The sequence below is a fragment of the Capsicum annuum genome, chromosome 4 (assembly GCF_002878395.1).
Source record: "Capsicum annuum cultivar UCD-10X-F1 chromosome 4, UCD10Xv1.1, whole genome shotgun sequence".
NCBI lineage: Eukaryota > Viridiplantae > Streptophyta > Magnoliopsida > Solanales > Solanaceae > Capsicum > Capsicum annuum.
Window position 1 is genome coordinate 171,225,145 of NC_061114.1, and position 12,253 is coordinate 171,237,397.

At 28.8% G+C, this 12,253-nt stretch overlaps 1 protein-coding gene across 3 annotated transcripts; it reads right to left on the reverse strand.

The window, feature by feature from the left end:
• Positions 1-2,227: 2,227 nt before the first annotated feature.
• Positions 2,228-6,540, reverse strand: LOC107869642 (transcription factor CSA). Of its 3 annotated transcripts, none has more exons than XM_016716142.2 (3): positions 6,234-6,536; positions 5,208-5,549; positions 3,134-4,295 (listed from the first exon to the last, which is right to left on the reverse strand). In XM_016716142.2, exons 1-3 carry the CDS (start codon positions 6,388-6,390, stop codon positions 4,252-4,254), a joined length of 543 nt encoding a protein of 180 aa, XP_016571628.2. In that variant the 5' UTR covers positions 6,391-6,536; the 3' UTR covers positions 3,134-4,251. The 3 variants fall into 3 exon arrangements, with proteins under 3 accessions (XP_016571627.2, XP_016571628.2, XP_047266813.1); XM_047410857.1 differs by lacking the exon at positions 3,134-4,295 and adding an exon at positions 4,924-5,101; XM_016716141.2 differs by having other exon boundaries at positions 2,228-5,549; positions 6,234-6,540.
• Between the last annotated feature and the right edge of the window lie 5,713 nt (positions 6,541-12,253).

Consider the following 12,253-nt stretch of genomic DNA (forward strand, 5'->3'; position numbering starts at 1 on the left):
TAGTTCCATACATTCAATTACGATCAGATTTCATCTTTATATACACAAATAATATAAAATTATCCAAATTTAATTCAAGATAACATGATCCTGTTATTACTAATTTTTAATTCAAGATCCAAAAGTTAATGTTGTTAAACTTTCTAATCAACACTTAATATTAATTTAAATTTAATTTTTAACAATTCTAATCAAAATTAAGCTTAAATTGTAATTCAATTGAATAATCCAAGGTTCAAGTTAATACAATTCTAAGTTGACATAATTCTAACTTGATACATCTTCAACATTCACAACTAAACAATGTAATCAATTTAGAATTCAAAATTACAATTCAATTAATTAAAGATTCAAAATTCAAAAGGTTAATCAATAAAAATCCTTTATTCATAGCAATTCAATGTTCAAAACTAACAATGTAATCAATTTAAGATTTCAAAACTAACAACAAAAGTAACTACATTCAACATTCAATCAAAAACAAATCAGCGAAACCCAAAAATAATAATTATCATAAAAAATTATATTCACACTCACAAAATTAAATTAAACTAGAAAAATAGATAGGCGTTTGATTTACCCTAAAATTAAAATATAAGAAATATACAACATACGTGATTTATTTACCCTGGATAAACATAAAACACTTTTAGTTTCACTTTATCCTTTGTTTATTTAGGGTCATTTGTTACGGGGAATAAGGATAATAATTTTAGAATAAAATTTGAGATTAATTTTTTTTTATGTTTGATGTGAGGTATTAATTAGTTAATCCTAGATTATGTTACCCCACCATTTGTTACTATCTCAAACCAAAGGTGAGATAAAATAGTCTCGTGGGATATCCATGCTCATCCCATCTCACATTCTACACGAACCCTTTAGGGATCATTTGGTAACGTGAATAAGAATAATACAAAATATAATGTTTTAGTAATGTTTACATTAGTTATCCTAGTATTAGTTATGTTAGGGTTTTTGTCCTGATTTTCTTACTAAAATTAAGTAATATTTTTCTTGAAAGGAAAATAAAAATAATATCATAATTACTTTTATTTTTTCTGAAAGAAAAAATATAATTCTTTTTGCATATTTTGCTAACCTCTTTCTTGGAGGAATGATTTTGGACCTCTAAAATAGAACACCCCCCTTCTCATACCATAACACAAAAACATCCACAATATAGATATTAAAGAGTCTTATTTAGGGAGAAATTTTCTCCCAACAGTTTTATGTTTTTTTTAATATCAATATATTTTCATATGTAGGTCATTTGACCAAATCATATTAATAATATATTTTTTTATTATAATTTTCTTTGTCATCTTATTTATCGTGTATATATGATTTGCAAGCTATTAGCTTCCAAATGACGCCCTTTTAATTTCGAACCCAATAAGTGGTATTAGAGCCTATGAGTTAGTGGTCTGATGGCTCAGATTAAGGACATGTTGAGATCGTAGTTGCAACCAATTTGATGATAGTGAAAATATTTTGTCACAAAAACTACATGTGGAGACAATTGTCAATCATATTTTCAATAATCCTACTGTTATATATTTAAAAATAAAACTCACTTTTAACCCTACAAAGAGCTCCAATATTTGTATCCCAAATGGCTCATATATTTTTAACCCAAAAAACTTCAATTTTTAAGCGTGCCAAGCAGAAGTGATGAAGACAATATGTGAAGAACAAAGATCAAAGATGTGAAGAAGACGGATCAAATAAAAAAAAGGCAAAAATGGGAGATTTGTTAGGATTTTTGCCCTGATTTTCTTACTAAAATTAGGTTAAACTTTTCTTGAAAGGAAAATAAAAGTAATACCATAATTACTTTTATTTTTTCTAAAAGGAAAATTATAATTTCTTTCCATATTTGGCTAGCCTCTTTTTTGGAGGAACGATTTTAGACCTCTATAAATAGAACATCCTCTTCTCATACCATAACACAAAAACACCATAATGTAGTTGTTAAAGAGTCTTCTATAGGAGGAGATTTTCTCTCAACAGTTTTATGTTTTCTTTAATATCAATATATTTTCATATGTAGGTCATTTAATCAAATCATATTAAGTAATAATATATTTTTTATTATAGTTTTCTTTGTCATCTGATTTATCATCTATATGGTTTGCAAACTATTAGCTTCCGCATGAAGCCCTCTCGATTTCGAACCCAACAAGTTATGCTTGCATTTACAAAAATACCCTCGAGCCTCGACAAATATAATGAAAATGACGTGGAAAATATTTTGAGGGGTCATTTTGTCTTTATCTATGCTAATGCATGTATTAAAGTTCACTGCGTTACTAATACTAAGGTTTTTTCATGTATTAGTTATGCATCACATAATACACAATAGAGTGTATAACTAATGCCTGCATTAGTTATACATAGGTTGAAAAAAATGTAGCAAACAAGATATTAGTAATACACAGAATAAAAAAAATAGTAACACACAGAACAAATACATGCATTATTTTTTATAATGCATCCTACAAAACGACCCCTTAAAGTATTTTTGGAGACGAGCTTTGGAGATTGTTGTGATCTTTTCCGTTTTATTACTTCCTCCATTCATCTTTATTTGTTCATGTTTGACTTCGCACACCTCTTAAGAAATTATAAATGAAAGTAATTTTACTATATCATGCCTATTAATAATCAGTCATTTGAATGTTTGAAAATGAATAGTATTTAATAATGATAAAATAAATAAAAAATAATAAATTAGATCTTATTTTTTAAATCGAACAAGTATTTTAATAAACTGAACAAGTAAAATGAAAGATAAGAGTAGTTTATCTCGAAATTAATAATTCTCAGATTATTAGATACTCCACTATGAATAATGTGATTAAAAAAAAAATACTACAACTATGATATAAACTGTACCAAAATTGCTTAATCTACCGGAATCAAAATTCAAATAAGTACGGTATATGAATTTCACATCTTATCTCGAAATCATTCTATCCTTTTATCTTGACGATCCCTTAGAGCACATATTTTAGTGTTCTGGTAAACAGAAATCTAAGTACAAAATTGTGAAAATCCTCCTATCAGATAAAAAGTGTATAAACAAAAGAAAATGACAGTTAGATAACTAAATTTTTAAAAAGTTGTAAGTTGTAATTAGTCAATCAGCGTAACACTAATCAAAGTACAGAATGACAAATTAATGTAAGATATATATCCCAAATCTAAAAATTGGAGTACCCTCAACACAACTTCATAACATATATAAATAGAAAAATATGATTATCAAGGTGATATTGGATAATATTTCTCTATATATAATTAGAAATTTTATGTTCAAGTTTTATAAATAAAAAAGATTCTAGGTGAGAGTGCTTCCTTCCTTAATAAACCTTACGCATTGCGAATCCAAAATCGAGGACCCAAAACAAATATAGAAAAATGAATAGCTCGATCGAAGAAAGTAATATATTTACAAGTTAATTAAATAGAGGGGAGTTATACATGCAATAAATAGTCAGATATCAAACTAGTATGTTGTAACTATCAGTGTATCTTTCAAACAGCTTTCAACAATATATATATATGTGTGCAGCTTCTCCTTAAATTTTGTAATTTTTACATCTTATTGACACTGATATATAATATCCTCAACAACTTCATAGCATATATAAGCAGAGATACTATGATTATCTAAAAGCTTTACTCACATAGAATATTTACACCAGATCAATGGATGCATATAACATGTGTTTAAATATATGACTATATATCAGTACTTAACCATGATTAGCTAATGTATAGAATGTACTTTATTATATTAGTTAACCATTGTAAGTCGCATTGATTTGATGTAAACATTCAGTGGATAAGTATTTATTGATTTTGAGGATTGTGATGAGATGAATAATATCACTCTACATTTAATCAAAAATGTTGGATTTGAAATTTAAAAATGATAAAAGTCTAGGGGAGAGCACTTCTCCCCTTTAATGGACCTTAAGTATTATATTCGAATCCAAATTCCAAAAACAGGACCAAAAGCAAATATCGAACAATGATAATTCGAAGAAAGCAACACACTTTACCAGATAATAAGATAGAGGGGCGTTATACACATAATAAACAGTCATGTATCAAACTAGTATATTGTATCTTTCAGTGCATGTTTCAAATAACTATCAACAACATATAATATGGAGCTTCTCCTTAAATGTTGCAATTTTTTACATCACATCAATTTAGTTTCCCTCTTTTTCACTTAAGAGATTAGCAACTGAGTCTTACCTGCACGAAATTGATACTTGCACTTTCTACCAAAATGAGAAAAAAAAACATCAGAAAATTTGAGAAAGAAACGCAAAGATAATCTTTCAATGTCACGTAACACATGGGAAAAAAGAAGATCAATACACTGGGAAATAAAATTAAGAAAAATCAGTACAACTTAATTCCCATTTATAAGAAGATATTATATATAAACTAATTAATTAAGTCCATACAAAAATTGATTCATATCAAAGTTTATTACATATATTGTGCTAAGTGTTCAAAATCCATCTCCGCAAGAAATTAGGATGATTATAAGTAAAACCTAGGAGTACATTTTTACCTTAGAGGTTAAAGAAACAGCTAGATAATTAGCTATCACAACAACTATAGGTGAAATAATTAACACGATAAAGAAATTATTTAGGAGGCATATCAAATACTTATATTTTAATTAACAACGAAAAGAAATCGAAAAGAATTGTTTAATATTAAACAAAAAAATAGCCAGAGAAAAAAAAAAGATAATCAAGAAGAAATCCCCACACCAAGAAAATCTATGAAGGGAATATCCTTCCTTTCCCTTGCTTCTTCTCCATACTGTTGTTGTTGTTCAATGCTTTCCCTAAGCATTTTCTCTAAGGAAAATGTACCATCGGTAATATTCACAACCCTTTCTGTTATGCCGTTAGATTCATTTCTATCAACATAACTGAAAGGGTTTCGAATAATAGTACTCCTTCTGTAACTATAATTAGCTCCGCCTCCATGGCTTAAAAAGCTTAAATTATTTTGACATAAAGATTTTTGGTCTATTGAGCTTTCTCTAACCAAATGGCTCCCATTTCTTCTACAAAAGTCATGTGAATTAGAAGAATATGTAGAAGACATTGAGAAAACCCTATCTTTGTTAGGGTTTTGGAATTCAAAGAAGTTGATTTTGGAGCCATAATTACCTTCATGTGTTTTCGTCATATTATTATTGTTGTTGATGTTCCTTCGTCGAAAACCATAGGAGGGTGATTTAGAATCACTTAGAAAATTATCATGTTGTTGTTGGTATAAGCTTCTTTTGCCACAAATCTTGGATTGTTCCCTTTGCTTTCTTGCCATTAGGACATGCCAATGATTCTTCACAGCATTGTCAGTTCTACCTGGAAATAATCTTGAAATTAATGCCCATTTATTGCCATGTATTCTATGAGCAGCAACAAGTCTCTCTTCTTCTTCTTCTGTAAATGGCCTTCTATTAATTCTTGGATCGAGTTGGTTAAACCATCTCAATCTACAACTCTTTCCTGTACAATTCCCAAAAATAAAAAATTAGTAATTAATTTTCAAAAGAAAAAAAAATAATTAATGTGTGACTTACTTCTGGAGCAAGATCTTTGCATTTAATTTCGCTTTTAAAACAGTTGAGAAGATACTATCAAGGGAAACTGTTAGACTTCATATGTGTATGATGCTAAAAGATTTTCCATTTTAGCCAAGTTTAAAATAAGGGAAAGTAACTAAACATCAATAAATGTTATCCATCTTCAAAAAAAAAAAAAAAAAAATGAAGAGCAAAGTAACAGCAATAATAATAAATGAAATTCTTACATCCAATAGGCTTGAGAATTATTTAATTTGATGTTAAAATTCGCATACTAAGCCAACTTTTGACAATTAAGAAAATACTCAAAATGTTTTCAATAAAGAAAGGTGTTTAAGCTGATTTCTTTCAACAAAACTTAACCCTAATTTTAAAACAGTAGCACCAATCCATAATAATCAAAACACGATCTTTTTCTGATTCAATTTTTTCTTACGACATGATACTCAAATTTAGATTCAGTCAAATCAATTTTTTTGTAATTACGATTCAAGCAAGAAAAAGTAAGCCTATTTATTTCACATGGTCGAGTCAACACATTATTTTTTTCGTTTCTATAAGTTTATAATCCAATACTATTCATGATAGATATCTAAATATATATAACCTGATCTTCCTTGAAGTTTTTCAGCAATAGAGTTCCAATTTTGAGGACCATATTGTTCAACAAGCAGCCTGAGCCTTTCGTCTTCGGCTGGCCGCCAGTGGCCACGTGGACAACAACTACTTCTTGTATCATCACCATAACCACCACCTTCTGCCATGTATATATGTGGTTGAACAAGCTGCCGGAAAACTTATTAGTAATCTTGATCAGATTAAAGAAAATGAATGGAATAAAGATGTGATATATATAGTAGTAGTAGTTGTTAAAAGAAGAGTAAGCGAAAGTGGGTTGGTTTAGAGATATATAGATGACTGATGGGCAGTCACTTTTGTTGGTTTTACACGACAAATTGGGCATTGAGAGGGGGAAAAAAAAAACTGTGTACCTGTTGAAAAAAATTAAAAGAAAATGATTATTTTTCCTTTTTACTATTGAACCTTCATCATCTTATTTCAAAAGAGATTAAGTTTTGTGTATCATCAGTGCATAAAAATTTTTACATTATCAGCTAATTTGATCTGCTATTGCAGATTACTCAATTATTTACAAAAAAATTTAAAAAAAAAAAGATTAGATAACCTGCAAAAGCAAGTCAAGTTCACCTGATAGTATAAAATATTTTCTACACTGCACAAAACTTAAATTCATTTCAAAATTGTCACACATTTTAATCCATAGTTTTACCTTTTTACTTTTTACCTCATCAAGGAGGTGACTTTGAATATATTGTGTAGCATATGCTGAGGCGGAATGCGGGGTGCATCACAATCTTTAATAACATAGACATGTCAGTGAGTTACCGTAATGTATCAAGTGAAACTTTCTGAAAATTAAAGAAAAAGCTATTAAAAAATAGGTTGTAACTACTAAAATGTTAAAAGTTAAAATTTGAAAAAAAATGAGGAAACCAAATCTAGGTGAACCCACTAATTGTCCTCCCGTGCACCTCAACTCAAATCAACCACTGAAACCACTTTATATTTGTTGCTAGAGTCTACTACAGACATATATGCACATAGTACAAGGGTAAGAAATTTAGAAATGTAACTAATTGGTTATTTTAGTTGTGGAATATTAAATTCTTTTCAAGTACAAAAGAAGCAATTTAGTTAAAGATCCAAAGTTGATGGTGTAAACGATATTACACGATCAGATTACTTGTTACGTAATACATATTAAAATTTATGGATAGTAGAAAAATGGTTTAAACTATGTCCATGTCACCATGTGAGCAGTCCGATTCATTAAACTTTTCCTACGTGTAAGGTCCGGAGAATGATCAAATTAGAAGAATTTATTGTATTCAATTTTACCTTATATTTCTACAAGAGACTATTCACAACTTTAACTCGTGACTTCAAAATCACATGACAACAACTTTAGCATTTACTCAAAATTCCCTTATATAATACATTGGGTTAAATTTACTCTTGTTTGCTAATGACGGCTTAGCATGCATTAAATGCCTTGGTATTTCATAAGTTTGTACACAAACAAAAAGGCAAAAAGATCTACATTACAAAAAAGAAGAAAAAGGAAAAAAAAAAGTTGGGGAGTCGAATATGGAGGTTGTTGAGGGGGTGTAATTTTACATTCATTAATTTCATTTGCTTTAAGGATTCAATTAGTCTTTTCAAATAGAGAATGGAAATGGCTACCTTTAAGAATTCCAAATATTCTGTTAATAATGATTTTAATTAGTTAGGTATAATTAGGCTTTTGCTCCCACCCATTATTGTTCCAATCTTTTGGAGTGTTTTGTTCATGTTATTATTAATAACTTATTAATTAGATCCATGTGATATAATAACAGACTGGCCTTATCCTCTATTAAATAAATTACTAATAAATAATTTTGATGAAACTGTAACATTAACCATAAGAATAGTAAATATTACTATTAAATAGAAGGGGATAAATATTTTTACTTCTAAATACAAGAAAAGAAGGGACGAAGAAATCATATATAGAGGCAAGAAATTTAAAACCTAGCAAAGTAGTATATATAGTTAATTAAAGAGGTAAAATTGAGAGGATTGGTCACAATATTAACGATAAATATTGGGAACATTCACACTTCACAGAATAATTTTGTTCGCAGATTATAAATTAATTGCACATTTATATATACTTGTTATGTTTTACTGTTTTTTTTATCCTCGTAATATACTACTAATATATTCGTGCAATATGTGAAGTGTTGATGGCCATTCATAGTTAATCATATATTATAAGATGAAATAGTATCAAAATATTTGATAGAATTAATTTGCAACAGAAAATATATATAATGTATAATTGTATATTCATGAAACTTCGTTTACCAAGTATCGTTAACGTATAAACAGTAGTAGTTACAATGTCAATTGCATGTCTAGCTATAACAATATTTCGAAAAGAAAACTACGACATAGAAAGAGAAAAACTACTTTATATTATTGTCACAACTAGTATTTAAGTAAGGGTATATTCAAGCAATAAGATAAGATATACTACTAGAAATTAAGAATTAAATTTTGTAGCTAAATTATAAAACTTCTCGTTAATCCTATTTAGCGAAGAATAATAAAAAATTTAATTGTCTACGAGTAATTTAGCTATGTTTTAGCGACGAAGGTCATAGGTAATTCTTATTTATTTATATATTTATTTATCTATTTTGCAATGAAAGTTTATTTGCTTACCCTTGATCACAATATTACGTCGTCTTCCTATATTATAATAATTTATATGTCCAAAATCATATATTTATATTTTATATTAATGAAATAATATAAAATACACAAGACTTTGATTTAAAAGAAAAATTCTATGTGTAAACCACATAATATTTCAAATTTATGAATAAAAAATATATTTTACTCATATTAAAGTTTACAAGTCACTTCTTTAAATAAAAAAACTCGAGGAATTACTTTCATAGAAAAATAGTTCAAAACATTCTAAGGTAGAACAAAGACATGTATAATTTAATTCACTTTCTCATCCACCCAATTATACAAAAATAATAATGATAATAGTTTATTTTTAAAAAAAAATTGAACTTCTACTCCATTTCTTCTCATCAATGCAGATGGAAAGTCAATCACAAAGTTGAAAGCTTTTTAATCAATCAATTATTTACAAAATTGATTTCTTAACTGACTCATTAATCTATACCCCACGAAACTAAACACTTCTGATCTTTCTCATCTATAAATATATAATTCGGAGCTAATTAAATTAATTAAATAGCGTATCCATTAGCATCAGAAGTTTATCAATCAAACAAGACATCTCCAACGGTGGGTGTTAAATCAATATCTAAAATCATGTTTAACTATTTTGGATTTTTAAATAACTAAGTTAATTCTGTTTGGTTAGTTGATTGCATGTTAGAATTATATATTGATATAGCAGGTATTTCAACTTTTTTTCCCATCTTATTAGTCTATAACGGCTGCCCTTCTACCTATTTATCTTCTTTTCTTTTTCCTAATATATATCCCTGCCCAGATATGTCGGGTCAAGATTGACATCTAGGGTCTATTTGATAGGAAGTGAAATGTTTTTGATAGAAAATATTTTTTTAGAAAATAAGTGAGTTTTTTTTTTTTAAATCGTAAATAAATATAAAAAAATTATTTTAAAAGCGTTTATATATAAATCTAACAAAACACTATATGAATGGAATAAGGTGAAGAGCAGCGTTTAGAGGTGGAGAGGTGAGGGTTGGGGACGTTATGTTGGGTCGGTGTATAAAAAGAGACAATGAACTTCGAAAGTCACTTATAGAACTTATCTTCCTTACTTCGAAAGGTCACTTTCCTTATTTTAAAAAATCTATCTTTTTATTGAAAATATTTTAATTAATTAAATACGAAAAAATTGAAAAACATATTTTGAAAAATACTTTCCTCCGCATACTAAAGACAACGCCAGTGACTACTTTTACCAATAAGTATTTTTCATCTAGAATTGATCCTAATATAATGATTTCTTTTTTCATTTCGTAGAGGAATGACCAGCAATCATAGGTTTGTGAGCGACTAATATTGTTCATCACCATTTTAACTATTTTAACTCTTCATGCCATTTTAATTTGATAGATCAATCGGGGATGATCCATTCTTTTCTTTCGACTTCCTCCGCACCCTTCATGGCATTGCAATCAAAAGCGGAGTCAGGATTTCAAGTAAGGAATTCAATATTCAAAGAAAACTAAGTCAAGGGGGTTCAATACTTATTATAACCACATAAAAAATAATTTTAATCATGTATAAATAGTATATTTTTCCGTCGAAGAGGGTTCGGACGAACCCCTAAAGAGGGTTGGCTCCGCCTCTGATTGCAGTAACTTCATCGCTACTGCACCATTTTTCTGGAGCGAAGGACAGGTGCAGAATGTCACTTCTAAAATTATTCTAACTCAGTAACTTTGACTCAAGCCTGTTTATATATTTAAAAGATTTACAAAACAAATACCAATAATAGTTTGAACCCAAAAAAATTACATGAGTTATGGTTTATGGTATAATTACTCTAAACTCAAATTTATGAAGTTCAAATTTTAAATTTACATCTGTGCGACCGGAGGTGGATTTAGGATTCGGATTCTTTGGTACCAAAAAAATTGTCAACTGGTACATTTACGGTGCCTGTTTTCTGTTTTAATCAATAATACTTAACGAAAAAAAGAAAAAAAATTTAAAAAATGTGCTACTAACTAAGATCAAACCTACAACCTATCACCCACAAGAGTGGCACTCTGCCACTTGCACTAGATAGTAATTTGATATTATTTGTGGCAGATTTAATAGTTTACTATATACAAAAAAAAATAATTAAAAAGTGATATGCTGCAAACCAAGATCGAATCCACAACCTATAATCGATAAAAGTGGTGCTTTGCCACTTGAACTAGATAATGTTTTGGTATTGTTAGTGACAAATTTAATATTTTACTAAATCGGTCTATATATATAGAGCAATGCTTACCAAAAATATTTGAAAATGATATGTTGGTGCTTTGCCACTTGAACTATATAGTGTTTTGGTATTGTTGGTGATAGATTTAATATTTTACTATATCAGTTTATATATATAGAGCAATGCTTACCAAAAATATGACCCAGCAAAAGTGACGCTTTGCCACTTGTTCTAGATAGTGTTTTGGTATTGTGGGTGACAGATTTAATATTTTACTATATCACTCTATATAGAGAGAGTTTCCGTCAAAATTTGCGGGTGGTATGCCATCCTCACGGGACTTAATAGATCCGCCCCTGTGTGCGACACCATGCTATATCTACCGTCGATATCTTGAAGGCACCAAAACTAAATAAACGGGATGTTCTGAATCACGCAAGTTTTTTTTGCTTTTTTATATAGGTATTTGTTGCATCTTGTTTCATGGAAACTCAAAAGGCAACTTATTACATAAGCCTTATTCTATGCTGAAGCAGAGTGCAGATCTCTATGGAACCCACTTATTGAGTGAAAATGAATGTATTATATTGTCATTTGTTTGAGTTCATTGTGACAATCAAGCAGCAGTTGGCTTTGTGAATAAACATGTATCTTTACGAGCGTACTAAACATATTAAAGTGATTACTTGTAGTCAACTCGATGACATTTTAACCAAAGTCTCTTTTGGTGTTTTTCAGCATGCTTTTATCTCAAGTTTAGAGTGACATCACCTTTCTACCTTTGGGGAGAATACGAAATTGGATCAATCATACCCAGCTAGAGGATCTTTGCTCTAGTTTACCTTATTTAATTTTGTCTTTCTCTTATCTGTGCATATGAGTACATAAATAGTTTTACATTCTAGAGTATGGATATAGAAATCAGTTTCTCATTTTTTTTCATCTTCATTAGGATTCTCTAGAGGTTGTAAAATTAACACATTAAAATATAATCGGTTTAAGTTTTGGTGAGTTAATAATCTACTTATTTATTAACTCACTCAATTTCAATCAATGTATTTAAATTCAGTCCAACTCACACACCTCTAAAATTCTGCATGTAGAGAACCTTC